This window comes from Eurypyga helias, unplaced genomic scaffold (genome assembly GCF_000690775.1).
Source record: "Eurypyga helias isolate BGI_N326 unplaced genomic scaffold, ASM69077v1 scaffold83, whole genome shotgun sequence".
NCBI classification, from domain to species: Eukaryota; Metazoa; Chordata; class Aves; order Eurypygiformes; family Eurypygidae; genus Eurypyga; species Eurypyga helias.
In genome coordinates, this window is record NW_010241718.1 from 34,619 (window position 1) to 59,663 (window position 25,045).

Sequence of the window (25,045 nt, forward strand, 5' to 3'; positions counted from 1 at the left end):
TGATTCCATTATTTCAGCTCCTGAGAACCTTTAGCACTTGGAAATATACAACAGAGAAGCTTCAAAATAGGAGACAGTAATTCAAATTAAGTTTATGTTCTCACACTTATTACGTCATCTTGGTAAAGCAGTAAAAAAAAGGTTACAAAAAGAATGATGCTGAATTGTACTATATATCCTAATGCAAGGTAATAAGGCTAGATGACACTATTAAAATACTGATTACATAAAACAGGATTTTTACTTAAATATTTTAATTCAAATTGCTACATTTGGATATATTCACATATATAATTACTGACATTTGTTGCTTGAATATACATGTCTATATTCATTATATATTCAGTTCTTACTAAAACAAACCTGACTTCAACTGAGAGGTTCAAGCAGCATGCTGTATGAGCAAACACTCATTATTTCCAGATTTTTTTAAAATTTGTTTGTATATTGAAGAAAATATTGAAACTATATTGAATTAATAAATGAGATTTTAAGACAAAGCTTGAAACATCAATGGCCAGAAATGCAATTGAATTAAACAGGCATGTTTCTAAACCATAGTGCTTGGATAGTTTTTCCCTTTGTTCATTAACATTAAAAGGAATCCAATCAAATAACAGGAATATTTTCTCTTCCTACTGTTGTACGTATTAGAAACCCAACAAAGCACATTTTGATTGGACTTGCTGGCAGTTGTGAAAATAATTATGTTATTTATTCTACTACAGTTGTGGGGGGAAAATGCATATGAAGGATTAGTTTAAATTATTAATTCCTCTCTTTTCTGCAGTTATCTATTGCATATTTTACCACTTTTTTTTTTTTTTCCTCATCATAGGTTACTGCACCTAGTTACAACCCTTCGGAAATAAAAAGAAACAATGGCACACAGTGACTCTTGATACTTACAATTATGTTGTGACCAGAATGAAATTTTTCTAAGGCACTGACCAATTAGAGTGAATTAATCTATCTGACTTTTAAAACAAACAAACAGAACACCAGAGAAAAAAAGGAGAAAAACCCATTGTCAATTTGACTGTAGCATACAGATTAAGTATGACCACTCAATTTGGACAACCAACTCAGCTACATTTTTGATGTCTAACACAAAAACATCCTAAAGTAAATGACAATATTATCTTACACACTGGAAGCCTTGGGTGTTTTTGAAGGCTAGAAAGGGAACATGTGCACTGCCTGGGTCAGACGTGAACTTAGGTTTACAGGAGCAGACTGTCCACATCCTTCCCATGACAATAACAGCATACATAGAAAGACCTCACAAATGGAGAAAGAAAGCGAAAGGAAAGACAAAGTTTCAAGAAATAAAACAATACTTATTAAATTATTGAAATTATCTTGAAATATTTAGGATTAAAATAGGCTGTCATCAGTGGCTAAAGCTTTTATAAGGTATTTATTTAGTTCTATAAGTTTACTTTAAAACAGCAATATACAGTGTGGAAAATAAGGTATGTGATCAAATGATAGCAAACTAAATATATTTTACTGAAATGAAGTAATTTTCCCTACCGTACTGATCAAAAGCTAGGCATCCTTGCAATATTTACACTGTTGAGAACATCTTTCGAAGTAGAAATGCTGACCCATTTATTCTAAAATACTAAGGTGTTGTACAAGTTCTATTCTACAGAAAGAAATAATTCCAAAATACTTATATCTAAAACCATAAGAAAGGATCCAGTGTCCTCTGATGCATACATATAATTTCGATTAATGCTAAGCGGGAACTATATACATGTAACAGGAGAAAAGAGGTCTAAGGCTGTTTAACATGAAAAATGTAGGTAGCCATGAAGTTTAGTAATTTGTTTTATTGTTCTGGAAAATAACATTAAACCATGATCGCTGTAAATTTTCCTGAAATCTGATGAAAAAATCAGAAGAACTGTGAATTTTTATTGTTACTTTTGACTGAGAGCAATTGATTGCTCAAGAAAACAACTTCATAAAGCAAGCCATTCACTGTCCACAAAAGAGCAGGAACGATACAGAAGTACATTTGGAATCATAAAAGCATTACTTAAATACTAAAATAAGCATAGCTATAAATTAAATACCACCAGTAAAATCATTATTAAATTTTAATCAGGTTCTCAGAAGACCTACTAAATTTCTATAGTAAAATACCTTAAAGAAGAACAAAATAGTCTAGCTGAAAATCATACACAAAATGTGCCCACCAATTTTACAATATATCAGAGTATTTCTTTATGAACTTTCTCTCTATCCATAGGTAAAACAACATTAAGTAACTAATCCTCTGCATATACATTGTTGAAGTGCTATGCTGGATATTTTAATATGTATAAATACACATTAATTCTGGTTTGCTTACATGATCTTATTGTTGTCTTTTTTTTGTTTTTCTTTTTTATTTTCTTTCACAAAACTAATGGACAATTTTTCAACTGATATAAACTGGCATAATTCTGTTGATTTTTAAAATTAATCTATGCTGATACTAGCTCTTCCTTATCCACAATATTTCTCAGAAATTTTGTGCTCTCTTTTACTCTGTCTAATGTACTCTGTCCCCTCATCTTAGTTTCTGATCAGCAAATGAAATGGATGTTATATAAATCTTACTGGAAATCCATCATTCGCTTTTGAAATACTATTTTTTTACATATGTCAACTGAATTTTCTTTTCTTCTGATTTCATAAAAGTGTTACAATAAACAGAATTGATGAATGGGGAAGAAAGCTTTCCTTACTGCAAGATCCAGAATCCATTGTTTTTGTCCTGTCCTCAATGAAGAAAGAATGCAATAGAGTGAATTCCTGAAAAGCAGCTAATGACAACTTACAAAAACTAAGAGAGAAGGCCTTTGTTACCTGCAATGATTTCAACACACATTGCTGTTACTCAGAGGAATATCTTTATCATGAAGGTTTAGAGAGAATTTCAGCAAAGGAGACAAACTCCTAAGTTCTCTTCTATAATTCTGTTCTATAAATTTTTAAAACACGTAATTGAACAATAATTGAAAACGCACTGAAGTATCATGACTGACTGCCTACATCCTACGCAACTCAAGTCTAGCTCTCCCCTAAATGTACACATTAAACATAGGTCTCTGGCCTCACAACAGTGGTGTGTTCTTCATACATCTGATCTTACTGCTCTACTACTTCTTACAGAATGTTTAAATATAGACTGAACCTGAACGATTCACCATTGTTCCTGGTAATTAGAATCATAGAATCATAGAATCACGGGGTTGGAAAAGACCTTAGAGATCATCCAGTCCAACCGTAGCTGTCCACCACTAAACCATATCTCTCAGCACCTCATCCACCCGTCTCTTAAACACATCCAGGGATGGTGACTCCACCCCCTCCCTGGGCAGTCTGTTCCAGTGTGTGATAACCCTTTCGGTGAAGAACTTCTTCCTTCCATCCAATCTAAACCTCCCCTGGCGCAGCTTGAGTCCATTCCCCCTCGTCCGATCATCTGGCATTAGGGAGAAGAGACCAACACCCACTTCTCCACAACCTCCTTTCAGGTAGTTGTAGGCAGGGATCAGGTCTCCTCTCAGCCTCCTCTTCTCAAGGCTAAACAAGCCCAGTTCCCTCAGTCGCTCCTCATAAGACATATTCTCCAGACCCTTCACCAGTTTTGTGGCCCTTCTCTGGACACGCTCCAGGACCTCAATGTCTTTCTTGTAGTGAGGGGCCCAAAACTGAACACAGTACTCGAGGTGCGGCCTCACCAGTGCCGAGTACAGGGGGAGAATCACATCCCTGGACCTGCTGGCCACGCTGTTTTTGATACAAAACATGAATGATGATACAAATCCTGCTACAGCTACTTTGTTTGTCTTATTAAGTAGAAAAGCCTTAAAAGTAGGTAAGGCCACACAGACATTCAAATTTCTGGAAGAAGATGAAAGAACTGAACTGAGGCCTCTTATACTATAGCTGAATATAAGAACTACAAAGCATTTTATCTAGAAAGACTGTGAACCTAGCCCTCCTATTCCTTTGTTTTAATCAAAAGTATCTGAAGTTCTGATATAGCATTTCATGTTGATTTTTTTTTCAAAACACAGATATTTTTGTGTTTGCTTTAGTAAGACAACCCCTCAGCAAAATGACATTTTTATTCCAAATTTGAGATGGACTTCTGAACCACAGGTATTTATTTTTTCAATGCTGCTTCAAACAGTAGGTGTCCAAATGATCACAGGCTTCAGAATTCATAATCAAACAGTAGCAATATCTGCATCTTGTTACACAGAAAGGTATAAATCCTTCTCTACTTCTTTCTTGACCTAAAAAGGTGACTGCTGGGTATTGAAGAGTAAATTCTTACTGTGCAGATTTGCTCAGAGTCCGTATTCAGAGACACGCACAGATGTACTGCACTCCTGCTAGCCCTGCAGAGACCACATAGCCACCTAAGAAAGGAAATTACTCTTTCCTGCCAAACTATCAACGGAATAGTTAACTAAGCTCTGAATGTTGAATGTTGTTACCTTGACCTGTACTGAGTTGCACTTCTGAAAAACCCTGGCCTTGAAATATTAGCACTGCTGAAGTCAATAGATAATTTAACAGAGCACAGTTATGGGACTGGCAATTAGGAGACAAACAAAAGCATAAATCCAAGTGACCTTGCATGCTCCCTAACACTTTATACATGCTAACAGAACACTTCTTTTTTCAGGACTCACAGGGATAATAAAACTGATACAGTAAAAGAAAAAATTGAACTTCAAAATGTTCATTGTACAGCAACTTCCTAGAATAAATTTTTGTCTTCTGTACACTTCATATGGCACTATGCTTTCACTGCAGGTTAAGAGGAAAGGCTTGAGGAGGAAAGCAGGCTGACTAACTGGGGAGGAGAGCACCCCAGACAAAAAGAATTTTGTCAAAATAGTAGATTCTAAAAAAAAATCCTGCAGAAGTAATTGACAGTCATATTTTCATTCTACAGCACCATTAGAATGATTGTATTTAAGAAAAGTACACCACACTTGCATAGAAATGCTTGAAATAAACAGGAAACTAAATGAAAACAGAATATTATCTTGTAGAAAATGTTTAGTTTAAAATATTTGTTACGAGCTAAAAATCTAGTCCTTTAAAATAATGTACATATTTATGTTTTATACAATTTTTAATCTCAGTCCTAAATAGAATTTATTAAAGATCATCCATGTGTTTATTTACTGATGCATACTTCTTAAAAAGATGAATAACAATATTAATATTTTTAGACATTAATATTGGAATGCTTGTAAAAGAAAAATGAACTCCATTGGCAAGAAAATTCTTGAATGCCCTTTGTAAGAAAATAGAGCATGATTATATTCAAAAATTGAAGAGTATTTACTTTGTGACCTTTGTGATCAAAGCATTCATAGATTGTTGACTCATCATTACACTATTTTTTAAAGTCAAGAATATTCTTAGCAATACCTATTTCCAGTTAAAAGCAATTCTATGAAACCACATATGCTGAATTTATTATAATTTTATAGTATTTAAAGTTTCTGAGAGAGGCAATAATGCAAACATGCATGTTTGAAATAAATATGATTATGTGAAGTAATCCACTGACATATATAACAAAACCTCTGTATTTTAGAACTAAGCTGCTCACAATACATATAAGAAGTGGATATATTGCAGAATTTGCCATTAAACTTCTTATGTTATTCTGCTCATACACCAGTGATTTACCAAGATAACCATAGTGTTTCTTGTAGCGCTTGGATTATAATGGAGGTTTTTCTGCAATTACAGCAATTTATTGAAAGAAAAGAATTTGAAGGAAAGAACATCAATGAATAAATATACACATGTGTACACAGAAAGAAAATGCATTATCTATTCTGGTTTCATCGCTGTCAGTGAAAGTAACTCTTACTTTTTTCATTACCTACATTTCAGAACTAAGCTGAAATACACTGGAAAAAATCCATACTGTAATTAAACCCCACATTTCTAAAATGTTGTTCTAAATTGTCAAGTTTATTTGTTATATGCTGCTAATTTGTGAAAGCTAGTTTTCAGCAATTTCAAATGTCAGTTCATTTACAATTTCAGTTTAACAGATATCACTTATATCAGGTTCATGCTGAGTAGACTTTGGTAGTCAGGGATGGAAAAAACCCAAAACAAAACAGAAAAACCAAACAACAATATAAATTGTCTCTTTTCCTTCCCATAGTCATGCTGTTTTTCTGAGAATGTTTCAAAAAAAGAGTAATCTTACTTTTGTATTCCAGGTGAAAACCAGCTGCTGCCACACTAATGTCAGAGTGAAAATGCAGGTAAAGTTGATTTGAGGTGCTATTCAACAATGCTGGCACAGTTGTACCTGGAAAATATAAGTTATGGAATAAATTGTAGCATGCTGATATAGTGGAGTTTTATATTGAAAAGACATAACAAGGACTGAATCAGACAGGCTCATTTTCTTCTCATTACGTGCATGGAAATCTCAAACATTCTATGATCTGCCTTGTTTTCTCCTGAAGCTGCAAGAAAATTTTTATTACAAGTCATGAAACTAAGGGGCTGTGCAAGTACAACCAAATAAGATCCCATCATATTCAGATGAAAAAGTATTGACTTGGATAGAAAGAGAGGCATAAACAGAAAAAAAAAAAAAAAAAAGCCACACGTGCAAAGGATTTGATTATGAGAAAAACCTCAACTGCTACTGGACTTTTTTCCAGATGTATAAAAATCCTGCAGCACAGAACACAGCAGTCCAGACTTTTTCTGTGTCAACTCCACACTTTCTTCCCAGAATAATATTTCAACCACTTATCCTAATTCTGAGAGTATGACAGGAAATGAAGAACCAGGTGCAACACATTAAAAAAAAAAAACAAACAAAACACCACCAAAGTATCTAATTCAAATCACTACAATAAAATCGTGTTCCACTGACTTCAGCGCACAGTACGCAACAAGCTTATCAATAACCCTTGACACCTTCTTTGCCACTAGCATTGTTAAGTCTCACACATTTTCTTTGTTCCCACATGAATACTGTGTACCTCGCATTCTACAGTATAAAGTTGGAACATCTACTGAGGCTAAAAAATACAAAGTTTTCTATGTTTACTGTCAAAGACAGTATCAAGTAGCTAATAAACTTCAGTGGCGGTTTCATAAGAAATATTTTCATTACCTGTGGGGCATTTTCTGTTTCTATAGTAACTGTGAATGAACAGCCTAGGTATGAGCTTGCAAGTAGGGATTAAAAAGAAATGCTGGTAAGAACTGTCTTTATAAGTCTACAGTCTAAACTAGGAAACAGTAAAAATTTTTAAATCTGAAACTGCAGCAAGCAATTTTGATATAGATGGTGAGGAGTTAAAAAATTACAAGATGGCCTTTAAGGAAGGTTTTACTGTCTGACATGGAAACTCCAAGTATGGAAATTCACAGACAGTACAAAGCACTCAGCACACAATACTTATCATGGAATACAAAAAATAGTGAAACATCTTCCTGGAGGGAGGACTTTTCACAGTATCCATATGGAATTTGAAATACATTTAAGGGTGTTTAAGGTGTCTGTTCTGTAAGAATGAGGATGTTGACTCAGAATGATTATATTCTTCATCGAGCAAAATTGCTCTTCTGGCAGTTTTGTTCCTTTGTAGGCTCTGCTAACATTTAACACCAGTCTTTTACTTCCTTGGAGGGTGATACTCAATAAGATGAGAAATTATACCCTATTGTACTATGAAAAATAAATGAGGCTAGAGTTTTAATTCTCTTAATTGTCACATTCAATGGCATAGTTCAGGCTGGCAACCTGTCACAAGTGGGGTTCCCTAAGGATTGATACTGGTACCCACACTGTTTCAACATCTTCAAAAATGATCTCATGATGAGAATGAAAACACCCTCACCAAATCTGCTGATGACTATGGTGATCATGTGAGCTATCTTACAGAGAGACCTGTATAGGCTGAAAGAGTGGGCTGGCAAGAACAATATGAAGTTTAACAAGGTGCAAAGTCCAACACCTGGGTCAGAATAACCAGAGCCCAGTATAGGATCTGTGTGGGTGTGGAACAGCCTACTGAAAGGGACTTGGGGGTCCTAGTGGACAAAAAGATGAACATGATTCAGCAGTGCACTGCTGCAGAAGCCAACCAAAGAGATTACTGGGCTGCATCCAGAGGAGCATTACTAGCAGAGAGATGTGATCATCCCACCCTACTCAGCACCTGTCAGGCTGCACCTAGATACTGTCTCTGATTCTGGTCCCCAGATTAAAAGAGACACCGACAGACTGAAGAAGGTCTAAAGAAGTGCCATGAAAATGATTACGGTTCTTGAGAATCTGTCCTATTTGGAAAATCTGAAGGAGTTAGGTCTATTGTCCCTAGAGAAGAGAATACTCTTACAGGGACTTCACAGTATTCCACAGGGAGGCTCTCTCCATATGGAGCCAAATGGAGATGACAAGGGGCAACAGGTCCAAGTTGCACTGGGAAAGGTTTCATCTAAACATTAGAAAGAAATATTTTACATTAAGAACAAACAGTCACTGGAACAACCTCCCCAGGGACATGGTAGAGTCCCCATCATTGGAGGTTTTCAAGATGCAATTGGACAGAGTCATAGAATCATAGAATCATAGAATGGTTAGGGTTGGAAGGGACCTTAAAGATCATCTAGTTCCTACATCATCTAGTACTCTACATCATCTAGAGTGCTGTACAATCTCATCTAGGTGCCCTTTCTCACAAAAGGTTGGACTGGATAATCTTTTCAGGTTCCTTCCAGCCTGGGCTGCTCTGTGATTCTATGAGCTAATTTAAATTTTATTTATCACTTCCCAACATATGCTTCTTCTGGGATTTGGTATAGGAAGCATAGAAGATACATTTTTGTGTGGCAAGCAGATGTAGTGTCCATAGTGTCCTAGTTGTTTAGGACTTCCCTTATCATCAATAGAAAGAAACAGTTCTTAAAGGGCAGGGTCAGATTTCATGAATAAGAGCTTAGGTGTAGATACCTCCTTGGTAGAAATCTAACACTCATATAGATGAATACTATGTTAGGATACCCGAGTCTTATTGACTTCTTAAGCTCTTGATTGAGGAACTGTAATCGGGAAAATAGAGAGCTCCCCTAAGTGACAGTAAGTGCATGTTTGCCTTCCTAGAGGCTTAAAAGAGAATGAGGTCATTTTTCCTATTTAAATTAATGTTTAATTATGAGTACTACATCCAGCTGTGGAGCCCTCAACATAAGGGTTGGAGCAAGTCCAGAGGAGGACGACAAAGATGATTGGAGGGCTGGAGCACCTCTCCTATGATGAAAGGCTGCAAGAATTGGGCTTGTTCAGCCTGGAGAAGAGAAGGCTCCGGGGAGACCTTATTGCAGCCTTCCAGAACCTGAAGAGAACTCGAAGGAAGCTGGGGGGGAGACTTTTCACAAGGTCCTGTAGTGACAGGACAAGGGGGAATGGGTTTAAATTGAAAGTGGGGAGGGTTAGATTAGGTAGCAGGAAGAAGTTCTTCATGGAGAGGGTGGTGAGGCACTGGAACAGGTTGCCCAGAGAAGCTGTGGATGCCCCATCCCTGGAAGTGTTCAAGGCTAGGCTGGATGTGGCTTTGAGCAACCTGGTCTAGTGGAAGGGGGCCCTGCCCATGGTATGGGGGTTGGAACTAGATGATCTTTAAGGTCCTTTCCAAATCATTGTGTGATTCTATGAAAATTATGTTCACTCTACCTTTCAAGTGTTAGCAATGACAACCAGGTGCAATGTATCTCATTCCAGGCATGAAGACTACACTGCATGTGTGAAAGGGTATCTAATAATCTGAGACATTTCTAGACCAAGAATGGAGATTGATGGTCATTTTAAGCATTTCTTTGGTTAGCACAAACAGAGCACGGATGACATTCTTACCCAATTTTTTCTAAATGTAACTACCATCATATGAGTAGATTCTTCAGGTGTCAACCTCAGTGACTACTGTATTTGTATACTCTCTCTGTGTATCTACATGCCTATATATGCGCATGTTTTTGTACTTATACATAGGTAAAAAAATGTCAGGTATTATCTGCATTTCCACTTTTAGACAGATATGAAGCTATATTTAGTCTAATTTTTTCTCAGGTTGTATATTCCACGGCAAGTGAAGCACCAGTCCCAAACTAGCAATTCTAAACCATGGTTGGTTTTTTTGACTTGTTTCCATTTTTTTGTTCATTTGTGTGTATTAAGTAAGGTGATCTCTCACTTAAGTTTAGATTTCATACTCTCAGGAAAAAGCAATGTGTTGGTCAAGAATGTCCTCTCACTAAACTACTATGTCTATCACGTTCATTAAGTAGTCCAGGACAGGTTTCACTTTGGCATATTGATGAAAGCCTTTCTGTCCTTTCATTCAAGGTATTTCCACTCTCTCATAATTCCATTCTGTGATACAATTATCCAAGTTTATAAGTCTTTCTGCAATTTATGCTTAATGGACAGTAGGAACTGCCATTAATGAGCTATAGGAACAGAGTGTCCCAACTCAGCTGACAATTTTGTAGTCTTATAACAAAAGCAGGCTTTAGTAAAGTGTTCCTGGAAGGAAGATAGCCATATTGGATTGAGGAGTGGAAAATATGAGACTACAGTTGTTAAGGGCAAGCATGGAAGATCGGACACTTGATAAACTTAACATGCATATAACCTGATCATCATTTAATGAAACTCATTTTAACATCATATTTAAAAATAAATTCACCTCCTTTTAGAAAGCAGAATGGCTATTGAAAAATGGGGAACTTCAGTAATTTTTCCAAATGAAAAATGAAGTATAGTTCCTCTGCAGGAGAAAAATCAATTCCAGTTATGGCTGGGCTTTTTTTTTTTTTTTTTCTGAATATAGCAAGTAAAATTCTATCCTGTTTATAGAAACTGGGAACTTCCCAGCTAAGAGAATTAAGAGTTGACCTGTGCAAACAGTCCCTTCATTTTATTAAAATATTGCAGGTATATCTTATGTAAACTTGGAAACATATCCACTATAGTAAGAATATGAAAAGAATTAGATCTGTCTCTCTTTAATGATCCTGTTTCATTTAAGCATTTTGTACAGCCACTAAGATTCATTCATTAATCAAAATCTGCTATACCTATAGATCCTGTAAATGGTACAGCAACTGTTGTAAAAGATGAGAAATTATTTTAATAGTTGTCTTTTAAAGGCAATGTTATTTTCATTTCTTCATGAGCCATGAGAACCAGTAATATTGAAAGCAAAAATAATTTGCAGTTTTCCAATTACTCTGAATGTCTCTGAACACTGTCTACTGTCACCTGGAAAACTTTGTCTTAAAATGAATCAGTTTACCCACTAAAAAGCATCACCTGTCAGTATTAGGCACAGGAAAGTAACTAGTTCACTATGCTGTTGCGTGCCACAATACCCCGCCTGGAGGAAATCCCTCTTGGCATTCAACATAGCAGTCCTATCCACAGCAGCTTCTTGTCAAGATGGGTGTACAAAAATCCGTGTATTCTGCCAACAGGATGACAGCAGCACAAGGTATCTTTATGTCTGTTAACACAGGGTCTCAAGATTTTTATTATAGCTTTGTTTATGAAACCCCTATAACTTTCCCCTAAAATAGCATGCTGATATCACACGCATTGCTAAAGCATAAAAAGAAGAAAAATGACATGATATTTTTTCCATTCACTGATGACCCACAGTATTAATCTAAAAAGGACAAGACAATATGTTCTAACCTTGAGCCCTTAATGGTCTTTCCCAGCACTCAGGGGCCTGCCCCCACCCTGCCCATGCTCCAGGACCCCATTTCAGCCTCTGAGGCCATCAGCTCCTGCCCCAGTGATGCTGCAGCATGCCAGTTTCCAGTATCCCACAGCCCTGCCCCTGCTTGGCCATGGGCCCATCTAAGCCAAATCCACCCACAGGCCCATGTCCTGGTGCTGCCTCAGCCTGTTCCAGTCCCCAACATTGATGCCCAATGCCTGTGACTGGGCCTACCCTGGTGCCTCAGGGAGCCCCCATTGTTCCTGACACCTGAACCCAGTGACCTGTTGGGCCCCACTGTGCCCTGACACAGGAATTGGTATAGTTTTCTTTCAACAGCCTTTATCAAACTGGTCCAATATATTTCACTTGACAAAAGTTGATCATGTTTTAAAACGTCTTTCTTCCTTATTTCCAATTTCATAGTCAACATAGTTACTAATATTTAACATAAAACATTATAGCCTTTTGTACTGGGTCTGGCTGGCATGGTCTATTTTCTTCATAGTAGCTGGCATGGTGTCGTGTTTTGGATTTGTGACCAAAACAGTGTTGATAACACAAGGATTTTTTAGTTGTTGCAGAGCAATGCTTACACAATTGTACTGGTTTCAGCTGGGTGGGGCTGAGCTGCCTACTAGGGTTAATCTCTGACACTTTTTAACATGTAAATTTTGTGGTGCAACTTCAAATTATTTAATTCAATATCCAATTAAATAATATGGAGGACTTTTTTTTTCAGTTGATCATTAACTTTCTTTACATAATCCAATATATATCTATATTTTAAAAGTTTGTGAAGTCACCAGAGAGGCAGAATTGTACAAAATGCTTTAACTACACCAGAATCAGGCTTTTGATAGAGTTCATGCATGTGGGATATTATTCATGATCTAATCTTATGAGAGTTATCTCTTTCTCTTGGTTTAGTTTTTAGAACATTCTCTTTCTATAAAAATTATCTTATAAAAAATTAAAAAAAAATATGACTGATGCACATATTGAAACAACATATTATATAGTTTGTTATGTCCCAATTTTAGGATATTTTGTTTTGTTTTGTTTTCTGAGGTCTGTATAGTTTGGTTGAATACTGAGTTTCAGCTTTTTCCTGAGAAAGAGAGGCTAACAAGGATAAACCAAGTAAAAGCTATGAAAAGAAGGTTCTTGAATGTCAGTACCAAATTACATCACTGTATCTTCTCTGTGGGAGGGGTAGATAAGATAAAAGAAAAAAAATTTTTGAAAGTATTATCACCTAAAACCCACTAATCAAAGCTAAACATTTTAGTATCATATTTTCTTTGGAACATCTCTCTTTGAATTTGAATACTGACATGTTTACAGCACCTAAAACTCACCAAAATGAGAACATTTCATAACGATATAATGAACAATGTATTACAAATACTTTCCTTGTCTGTATGTGTGGGCAAAGAAAGACATGCTCTCTCACACACCTATATATAGAACTATATGTTTAAATCATGGTACATGCTCACCTGAAAAACTTCCAAGACGTGGTGCTGTCATATCTCCACCATCATATATTTCAAGAGAGTCCCAATTATGTTCAGTGGCAAAGCTGATGACCTGGATCTGTAAAACACCACCACAGAACTTTTAAACCAACTAGTCATATATATTTTTAAATGTTCTAGAAAGAACAAAATTAAAAGGGAACATGCCCCAGAGAAAACATAAATAAGCAGATCAAACCAAAAACACCTGAGATAAAAATGCAAATAATATATTAATGTTCACATTTTAAGTTCTCTTAACTTTCAGAAAATATAACACTAGTAAGTAAGAAAAATTTTGCACATATTTTGCATGATTATAAGTAATTACTCAGAGTGTAAATAAGCAGATAATCAAGACAGTTGCAGATCTCTCAAGTGCCTCAGTGATATCCTAGCAGATAGGTTGGCATTTGCATACCAGAGTAAAGGATCAGGACCTAGTTTCAGTATTCTACACCGTTAAAAGAGAAAGCTGCATGTTAACTATTTCTCGCCCACACAAAAATAAAGTAACATGGAATAAAGCTAACCAAAGAACAATATTGAGAAAAACAAAGCACAAATATTTCAAATACTCTCCCAAAATTGTCTGTTTGCTATTTTCTGACACATCTAGGAAAATAAACAATTACTTTTTAAACTGAACCACAAAGTACTTAATATTCCATGCTTGACAGAACATAGACTTGCCTGAATACCTGATCCCTCAGTCACTATGATTTTCCACACACAATTCAAGCTGTTACCATAAGGTTCAGGGTAACCTGGTGAAAGAATAGTACCTCTCCGCTCAGTAAAATTCCCACTGCATGGCACTGAAAGAAAGTATTATCATGAATAATTACAAAATCAAAACCACTTCAGAGAACAGAAAAGTATTAATAATTTTGCTAAGTTAATGATAATAATTCTCTTTTGTAGCATAAACTCATAGATATGAAGCAATGATCTGAACTTTGAAAGCAATGTTATCTAAAATATATGAAAGACATCAAGTATAAGGCACAACCTGCATGAATAAAAAATTCAGAAGTGATCTTCATTTTGTGTGTGTGCAGCCTAGAACAGGCTAATCATGTAATACCTGAGAACAACAGCAAACTGTAAAGAAATAACATTGAACACAATCATGGTTGATAGAAATCATGTGAACGTACCCACAGCCTAAGATAGTACCTAGCTGGTAAAGCAGTGTGGTACATTAAATATTTTTATTTTAAATAAAATTTCTTCCATAAGGTTCAAGAAAACAGAACTTAACTAAACAAATAAACCACAGAACTCACAGAAAATAGGACACCTACATTTATTTTTAAAACACTGTAATTAATTATAAAGTAAATTACTATGAATAGCAATGACTTTTGGTTATAAATACAAGGAGAGAGAGAAGAAAGGTCTTCAACATTCACAAAAAAAAAAAAAAGTGATAAACATTATCCAACTGCAGGTTATTGACAGGCTGAAGAAAATTAGCTATGTTTAAAGATGCTATCATTATTCAATGTGTACTAAGCTACTTGACAAAAGAAATCATCATCCTATGTGCCATATAAATATACAAGTACTGTGTAATAAAGCAGATAAAGACACTTTTGGAGAATTCAATTCTGTCCTGTATTTCAAGCTGTAGATGACTCATTAAAATAATGAATGTTCAAGAAGATGTGCATCACACTTCTTCATATAATCTAAGCCATTATATGAAACACCATACTGACTACCAGCCAGCTGGTATTCAATTACTTTTTGATATGGAAAACTGCACTTTTAAATTGGGCATGACTGATATTAATCGAAGGAGAGTGAATATATGTGTTAAATACTATTTTCTGAAACATTTCCTGAATTCTGATTCAGAGACATGTGTGACAGAACAGATAACTTAAATGTAATTGCTTACCTACACAGCTTGGTACTGTGTCATTCCACTGAGCTAAGGCATTAGGTACAGATTGACATCGGATAGCTTTTGAGCCTTGTAGCAAATAGCCAGGACTACACTCAAATCGAACAACAGAGCCTGCTGAAAACTCAGAGCCGATTCTCCTTCCATACCTGGGCTCTGGAACTGAGCTACACTGTGTATCACTTGTGCGTGGAACAGCTGCATAAAGAGATAAAAGGGAAAAAAAAAAAAAAGATGCCATGAATCCCAAAGGCAGTCATCCCCCAAAAAATAAATAGACCACCAAAAATGCTCATTGTTTTTTGTAGGACCAAGCTTAATTGTATTTGTTCCTTTTACTTGCTCTGCTCCTGTATTCTCAACAAATGGCCTAATGCTTTCATGGCTGTTAGCTGGATTACGGTTTTGGTCTGTGGCCATGTACATAATGCCAGTGCCATGACAGCTTGGAGAGCAATTGACTTTGGAAGCACATCCTTAGGCATAAGAGGATAAGTGGGTATTTCAGCTGCCCTCTTAAATGACATAATAGTATACCTACCACTTATTTTACTTATTGAATATGGAAGTTTTGGCTTCATCAGAAGTTTGTTATTAGAAGCCCAGACTAATATTATACTGTAGATAATCGGATAGAAAACCAATGTAATATTATACAATATTTATCATATTGGAGAATACAAAGTGGTAACAATGTACCCTCAAGGCTATTTTAGTGTTCACAGTTGACAGCAATTAGTTCTACCAATAATCTCTGAGAATTCATAAACATGATGTGATACACAAACAGAAGACTGTAAGCAACATTTAAGGACCAAATAATTAAATTTATCAGAGGGCCATGGGTTTCTTTTCCCTTAGGCTTTGTTATTTATAACAAGCATTTCTTTTGCACTTAGCAACTGTTGGTATTGTGCATGTTGTTTGTGTATCAAATTTCTTCTTTCCGCATTTCATTTTGTAGTTTAGTAAATGCCAAATTTTGAACATATATATTTATAGAAGAAAAGATAGAAGTATAATTTCTGTGCAATATAATCTACATTTTACATGATAATAAAATAAATTTACATTTAAAATAATTTCATTAAATAGAATTTTTCTGTGTGAGCGGCATTTTGAAAAGCTTTTGATCAGTTTAGTTTCTTCAAGAATTATTATCAGGAGATCACTGCACCAATATATGCATAAGTAACACCATGAAAATTGCCTGCCATTTGGTCCTTAATTAACAAAGACATAGAACAGAAAAAAAAAAAAAAAAGTGTTTAGACTTTATTTATGGCACATTCTTAAACATGGTGTTTCTGTCTTACTAACTTATTTTAAGACTATTGTAAATAGAATCATGGTTATATTTCATTTTATTTTACATCTTTACATTTAATCGTCTATTTTGGCCTGTTACAGTGAAGGCAAATATTTCCATTTCTTCAGGTGCAAACCTGTACACACAGACAACTTTCCCTAACAGATTTATTCAGTTATCCTGGTCACTGAGTAAAAGACAAGTTTTCTGGAGCCTATAGATAATTACTTTTATATTGATAGATTTATTATTTTCTTATTTCTTACACTATCATTTTCAGTGTTCAGAATCATAATTATTTAAGTGTAGTAGTTTTAAGTAGTGGTAAGTGCTCTAGAAGTTAACATTTGTTGACATATTGGATGCAGAATATTAATTGAAATCAATCCTATCTTAAATCTCGCATGAAATATGCAACACATTTTAGCAGAACATTGGAAATTCTCATTTATGATTACATCATGTTCTACCAGTTTTCTGTATTGCTACTGAGAATAACAGTTAAGTTTATGCAAGTATTATTGAATGTAGAGAAAAGCTTTTTAAAAAATTATTTAGGAACAATTGGTACTATCAATAACAGTACAATACATGCTCTTTTATTAATATGCAGCGGGTTGTTTTTTCAGACAATGTCATAGAGATACAGTAACATGTATTTTCGTGTAAATCAGTGGGTTAGAGGGTTGCAGAAGATTTTATTCTTGAAAGCCTAAGAAGTTTATACAATGCATCGAAGATTGAAAGAAATGTTCAGAGGTAAACGAACATATACCTGGAATCATAACTACACAATATGGCAACAGTAAATCAAATATATTTTTCAATGTTTTAAGATGTTTAAATACTTTACATAGTGTAAAATAATTACTTCCCTTTCAGTAAATTTAATAAACTTTCTTTTTCTCAAATAAATGGGATTTTGTGATTAAGATTTCAACAGGACCTGTGTCACCCAGCTGCGCTATGGGAAGAAATTGTGCACTTGTGGAAGGATAATGAAGAAATCATAGTTTGAGGATTTCACACACTCACAGTTCTTCCTGATTGTCATTTGCAGACCAAATGCCATCTGCCAGGTCAGTTCAACTCACACAGCCTGCTCTTTTTGTTCTCTTTTACTAGGACTAATAGCTTTTTCTCTATCAAATGGTCTGCCATGCAAACATTATTTTATTCAAACCTTTTTTTTTTTTTTTTATTGTATAATGACTTTTCAACTGATAAGGCTGCTCACATGTCCAGCCACATGTCATATGCCTACAACTACAGCTTCTTCCAGATGATTAGGCATTAATCCATCCTTTGGTCAGGACTGCTTTCTTAAATGGGAGGTTTGGTCATGAGATAAATCACTGGCAATCATGTGATAGCAAACATTTCATATATTGTTTTGGACAAATCTGTTTTGACTTAAGGAATTTATACTTCATTATCCTTATTTTAATTTATTACCAATTTAGAAAGAATAAAATACCAATTAAGGAGTTAAGAAGAAAGAGGACACAAACAATCAAATAATCACCTAAGTAACCAGTTTTTCTTCCCTCTTCCCAGACTCAACCTCAATCAAACACCTATTCTCCCCCTTCTTTGTCTCAACTTACTTGTGTCCACTTCAGTTCCACCAGTGAGGTGAGAGGCAGCACAGGAGGTTGGGGTCATAGCTTCTCTTTTTGCTTCTTTGTTTTCCTCTGTTGTGCTTAGTATTTTACTAATTTTCTCTCTTGCCTTTTGCTTCTCCAAATTTTCACACCATTATATTTCTTAGTGCTCCTGCTCCAGTGTGGGCCACTCACAGGCTAAAGTTGTTCAGAGATGTCCCCCTACTGCAGAACAGGTTTTTCACAGGCTGCCCAATCCCTCTGAGATGTTCTCACTCCAGCATGGGTTATTCACAGGCCATGGTCCCTTTAGAATTGTTACCCCTTTGGCATGGAGGGCCTCTTTCCAAGAGTGTGTCTGTAACAATCCCTCCAGCACCATCTCCCCAGAGGCATCTCTGGCCCAAAGCAGATGTCATTTTCTCAAACCTCTTAGAGAACGGGCACCACACACTGCTCTGACTGGTAGAATTTTGGCATATAAGACGTTGTTTACATCCACTTCAGAAGCAGCTGTTTGTGAGTGGTACATGGTATCTCGTCACCTCCTCACACACAGGTCACCACTACAGCCCCCTGACAGTTAAACCTGTAGCTTTACATGTGTCTAAACCTCACCTGCTTCCTAAGAGGTTATATGACCTGAATGAAACATTCTGCATCACTCATGGAATATTTTTTTATTCACTGTGTAGAAGAAACTCTTGTTCAGCCTTTCATGGGAATACTACCTTTCTCTATTTATTTTTTCGTCCACTTGCTCAAAAGGGAGGAAGTTTCAGAAGCAAATCCTTGTTCAGATTCTCTAACCCTCACCTGAAGTCCACATCTGGAGAAACCCTACAACAGCTGTGAAATGCTAAAGGGCCCTTTTTAAGAGTAAGATTTACAATTGTCAGTATTCACAGTTGGAAATTTGCATACGTGCATTTGTAATCCAAACAGATATTTCTCTGTAACTAACATTTTCAACACCTCTCAACAAGGATATCAAATCATCTGGTTTCCTTATAATATTGCCTTATGAAAGTTATTTTCCTGGGGGCAAGCTAACTCTCTCATTATAGCAAATGTAGGGACAGTTTACTAACACTCTTAAATTAGTTCACGTAGCAGAAGTACTGCTAAGTGCTTCCGCTTTTGAGACTGAAAGCCACCATTTTACTGAGAGCAGCCAGTAAGTAAAACAGTCATGACAGCCACAAACATCCTTGGCTAGATTTGTGTCAGATTATTCTACTGCCATCAGGAAACTCTTAATGCCATGTCAAAATTAACATCTTGCTGAGGTTTCCACATGTTTTACTAACAGTCTACTACTGGTTAGAGTGAGATAAGCAATGTAAAGATGCACAAATAAACCATGCCATTCACTATAAGATGCATAATTTTTCTTTTTTTTTTTTTCCTTGTTTTAGAAAGAACTGTTTTAGGAAGAAACGTGATACAAGCTAGACATAAAGACAAAGTGAGGTACTCTCATACTGATAAAAACGGAATTTAGACTTAAATAATCCATGGCAAAATGCAGTACAGTTTCAAACACATAAAAAATTAGGAAAACAGGTATGTTCCTCTAAAAAGTGACATGGCAAACAGCCTAGATGAAATGCCTCTACACCAATTGACTTTTTTGGTTGGAAGGAACCTACAATGATCATCTAGTCCAACTGCCTGATCACTTCAGGGCTGATGAAGTTAATATTATTAACTTATTGTCCAAAGGCCTCTTAAATACTGACAGGCTTGGGGCACTGACCACCTCTCTAGGAAGACTGTTGTAGGTCAGGACATTATGTTTCATGGTAACACATATAGAAAATGATACTAACAGTCTTAGTTCTGCTCTCTAATTGCACCTCAGTAGTAAGCATATAGATATGTATTTTATTCTTATTGCAGATTTTATCAAATTAATTGTTAAAGTCATATTCCTCTTTTATTGTTGTTTCTTCCACAGTCATTCCTTATCCTAGTATGCTACCTTTCTCAACAGTCCTCTTGAAAATCTCATTTGACCTCATTAACTAATTCATGTATTTGTATGGTAGAGAAAGTAAAGGAAGACAAATGTTAAAAACCCATACATTTTTGGGTGGTAGAAGGGTCATCACGTTGCATTTTAGGTAAAGAACTCTGTACTGATGCAACCTCAGCTATATAAAGACATATGCAATTGTTAGATGATGTCAGAGCAGGGAAACAAGCCTAAGATAAACCTGAAAAAAATATAATACTCAAATGTGATTTTTTCCTAGCAGATATCTATATACCTGACCCAAATATTCTGAAAGATGGGATATTCACTCAGCCTGATATTACAGAAATCCTTTACCAATTGCATGAAATACGGTCCTCAGATTAAAAAAAAATGAAGGCACAGATGACATATGCAGCTAAAAAGAAGTTTTGGAGAAATTGGCATTGCAAAAGCCATTAAAAAGCTACAAACCTGATCTATTGCTCGCTCAAACCAGAATGTGAAATAATGCAAGCAATACCTTTTTCCCTTCTAGCCTTCCTTCTATCTTTTGCCTGTAGTATTGGCAAACTAGACTTCTCAAGCTGTATCACAGAGACATTTCATTTTCTATAGTAATTATCCTTCATCTTTTAGTAAATGTTTCATACTGCTGTGAAACAAAATTGAAATCAGCCCAGTGGAAAAGTGAACAGGGAGAAGGTCAACCTGGAATAGAGGGCGATAAATAAAATGATTGACTTTGCAGACCAGATTACTGTGTTCAGTGTGAGAGTGGATGTTATTCTCTATAGTATTTAAAAGGCTAGAAAGCCTGTGGTCATCAGAAATATGATTCCATGCTTCACAAAATGACAGAAAAATCTCAAAATTATAGAGATTTTTAAATGCTACTAACTCATTAACCAATACATGTTTACCTATATGTATGTGTTACATAAAGCTCTTTCAAATATATTTAAAAATATATCTTAAAAACCTGGATATTCAAATAGCTCATGATTCTTCTGAGACAAATAAAGTGGCTTTGCCTGACGCATTAGCTGCTGCTTTATGGAACGCTTTTCATTTTTTAAAATCTATTTCTTAGAGTTTCTAAAAAAAAAAAAAGTGAAGTCCAAATAAATTACTGAAATAAGGCATATCATTTTGCTCACCTGGAGACTTATTTTTCAACAGTAACATCTCTGTGTGTGTGTGTGTGAGTATACACATACAGCTAACAGAATTGAGGTTTTGTAGAACTCTGAATTCTTTAGAAGCAGCAAACAATAACTAACAGTTCAGGCATACAAGAAAACAAATAAAATAAGACAGAAAGGTGTCATTCATATGTAAATATTTGATAAGAACTAAATTCTGAAAGTTTCTTTCTAATTCCAGAAGTTTATATTCCCCTTCTTTTCCAATTTATTGTGCTTAATAAATTTAAATTCAAGTGATGTTTTTTATGTGTATATCTTGAGTATCTTGATATCATGAGCTATATCCAAAGCAGAGTATGCAGTCATAGTGATATCTTTCTATAAGTACAGAAGTAAGAAGGCTTAAAACACTAACAAAGAGTTTGAATAGTCCCAACAAGCTCCTTACAATTATGAAATATTCCTGAGGTGAGACAGTTCTTTCCATTAATTTGCTGTATCAAACCACAACTGTTCTCCATTGTAACAAAAAAAAAAAAAAAGGAATCTTGATAATAATATTTAAAACTATCACTTTTACAGTTCAATTTAATAAAGCTGAAAAGCTAGTATACAATAAACCAGTGTTCAACGATTGTCTGATTAAACTTATTGAGTGTGTATGCAATAAATCTAGTGAAGTGTCCAGAATCTCCTTTGGGACGGCATTTGTTGCCTATAAAGACAATGAACCTGTAAGTACTGCTCCAGGCATCACCAGACTGCATTCTCTAAGTCACCTGGATGAACTTATTCTACTCAGCTGCCTAGCAGTATGCTAACAGACTTGAGTATGCTGTCTTACCTTTGCATTTCAAATACAGTGTGCAGAGAGTGTCCCTAGAAAGGGACATTAGAGAAAAAAGTCACAGATATGATAATTATAAAGGGAAGATCAAAATATATGTGGGTACATTGATGCATTGCTGGGGGGAGGTGTGGACAACCTAATGACAAATTATGTCAAAAATATTTAAGCATTAAATGCCTGCCTTGCTTTCACAATGCTCACCATGTACTTCTACTGTCTGAGAAGGGCATGAACACTCAGCAGTAACTGAACAACAGATTACAGAAAACTAAGAAAGGGAGAACTTATTCAAATCCATGGGGCCAGATAGGATTCATTGGAGACATCTGCCATTATAAAGCTAATCTACCATCCAGAGAAATCCCTGACAATTGGAAAAAGGTAAAAATAAAAAAGATAATAATTTAAAAAACCCTACACCCATATTTAAAGAAATACTTTAAGACCTAAGAAGAATTCAAAATAGTACACTGTGTGAGACTGGCACCAGAGTCTTCCACCAAAAGCAGACATGTTTACCTTGGTAAACAAAGTGAAACCCTCTGGCTGATGCCCCACTCTTAGCACTGAATCGCAGAAGAATTTCATTAGATGTAGCCAATGGCAATGTCTCTCCTAAAAATTAAAACAGAAGATAAATTAAATAGGCAAATCAGTAACAACAGTTACAACTCTTCAGCGCATATGAAATACACTGTTAAAATATATAGTTTTGTTTTCCTTTATAGTTAAAGAGAACTGAAATAACAGTGTATAAAATTAAATTTGCCATTAGAGGTTTGAAAACTTGTCAGAATAAAAAGACTTCATGATTCAACAACAAACTTTCTGACACTACAGCTTTTGGAACTAGACATCCAAAAAACTACTTGTCTGGGAAATCTTACTGCTATCTGGGGCCAACATCATTAGAAGATTATTTTAACTTTTCTTTTCTGACTGACAGCTTTACCCTGCTTTGCTAAACACATTATACAATTTAAAGTATTTGAAAAATGCCACAGTGGATCGTCACATGATGATCACCATTTGAAAACTAAAACTGAAGTGAGAGACAAGAGATCCATGAATCATTTCATGAAGTTTCTTCACTAAAATATATGGTCATACATGAACTGTATTACATTATTAACTTTCTGATGGCATTTCAAATTTTATATATTTACTCTATAAAGATCTATATTAGGATTAATAAAGATCTTAAATACACTTTATCTTCTTTCTTACGGTATCTATCTAGAGTCATGATAAAAGTTCAGTAATAAATCATTACAACCAAATTAGAGAACTTTTACACTGCAAGAATGGGAATCCATATGACAACTGGTTTTATTCTCATTGGATTATATCAACCTACATTTTAGGAAATTCAACTGAAATAGGTGATAAAGTACTAATTTAAAATATCTCAGATAACTGGGTAAACAGGATTTATAATTCTTTAACTTAGAGTAGTTTTATATTGTTGTAGTTTTATATTATTTCTTGATTAGCAATTCCATGTAACAGAATCCTAACCTAAACCAATGTAATCAGATACGTCACAAGTAATAAGTACAAATCATAAGTTGAAATTTCCTTCAATTATTTTCAAATATCTGCTTTGAAAACAGACATTAATTTCACATTTTTATATCTTTGACGCAGAAAAAATGGGTATTTAGATGAGTTGTCCCTTAAGTTTAAACATTAAAAAGAAAATATTTTTGGTTTGTTGATGAACTCTTCACAGTAATTAAACAAATATTGAAATTAATTTGGGAACTCTTATGATGACATAAATAGCTGGGATTCACCAGAGGAAAATTATTATTTCAATTTATCAAATAATAAAGGTTTTCCACAAATCAAATAGAAATGTTGCATTCTTTTAATATCTAGTATTTCTCCATTTATTCAAAGTGGAAACCTAGAAGCCATGAAAAGTCCTGGATTGCAAAAAACTGAAACTCACATATAAACTCTCCTAAATACTAAGAAGATAATGTCAAAACACATTCACAGCAGCAGAAATACATATATATGTGTTTCATCCACTTGAGGTGAACACAGTCATTATATCTGCATCACTGGAAATTCTGGTGATGCTGTATCCCATGTAAGTTTAATTGTTATTTCACAGGGTCAACACTTTGCTATAGTTACCTGAATGCAACAGCTGGCCTGCTTTTAGTGTAAGTGCATGTTTGCATACAGATAATTGGATTTTGTGAATACTAGTAATTAGTGTTTAAATTAGATATTCAGAAAATGTAGATGTGTAATTCACAGAGCTTTGGGGCAGAGAAGATAATTATACCATCCAATCTACACTCTTACATAAAGATCTGAGCATTTCATTCCACTGTTTCTGCACTCATCCCAGTGATCAGTTCTTGCTTAAACCCTATGTTCTAGAAGAATATCTTGACTCAAAGACTTAGAAGGGTCTTCCATTTCCCTTGGCATCCTGTTCAATGGCTTTATATTTCCATATGAAATTAAAGATATTCTCCTAATTTTTTTTTTTCATACTGAGCTGTGTAAGAAATGCATACTTCTTTTCTTTACTACTTACCTGAGTGGGATCCAGACAATGAACTAAGAAGTCTAGCCTGAGAGTTTTCTCCATCAAATAATTCTGCCACATCATTCAAAGCTGTTTGAAAATAGGCAAATTGTCCAAACACAACTGTATATAAAAAAAGAAAACAAAAATTAAAAATTAAAAAGTTAGAAGACAAAACAAGAACCTAGTCTTTAAAAACAAATTTAGTGAGATATTTTTGTTTGTCTTATTTATCTGTGAATTCCTGTATGAATCCTTTACAAGTTGATTTATTGCCGACCATACTAAAACAGTTGCATTAAACTTCAGTAATAAGAATCCCATGTGCTTTTCATTGCTTCCTTATTTTTATTTTTTTTTTAAAGATAATCAAATCACTCTTTC

At 35.0% G+C, this 25,045-nt stretch overlaps 1 protein-coding gene across 1 annotated transcript in view; it reads right to left on the bottom strand.

The window, feature by feature from the left end:
• Positions 1-25,045, bottom strand: part of LOC104507513 (CUB and sushi domain-containing protein 1-like) — a gene marked incomplete at both ends in the record, with an annotated part of 113,400 nt that overhangs the window by 30,237 nt on the left and 58,118 nt on the right. Inside the window, 6 exons of the mRNA XM_010148827.1 lie at positions 6,254-6,358; positions 13,295-13,391; positions 14,006-14,130; positions 15,219-15,422; positions 22,633-22,728; positions 24,671-24,784. Of these exons, the coding sequence (XP_010147129.1) occupies positions 6,254-6,358; positions 13,295-13,391; positions 14,006-14,130; positions 15,219-15,422; positions 22,633-22,728; positions 24,671-24,784 (741 nt within the window). The remainder of the gene's footprint in view (positions 1-6,253; positions 6,359-13,294; positions 13,392-14,005; positions 14,131-15,218; positions 15,423-22,632; positions 22,729-24,670; positions 24,785-25,045) is intronic.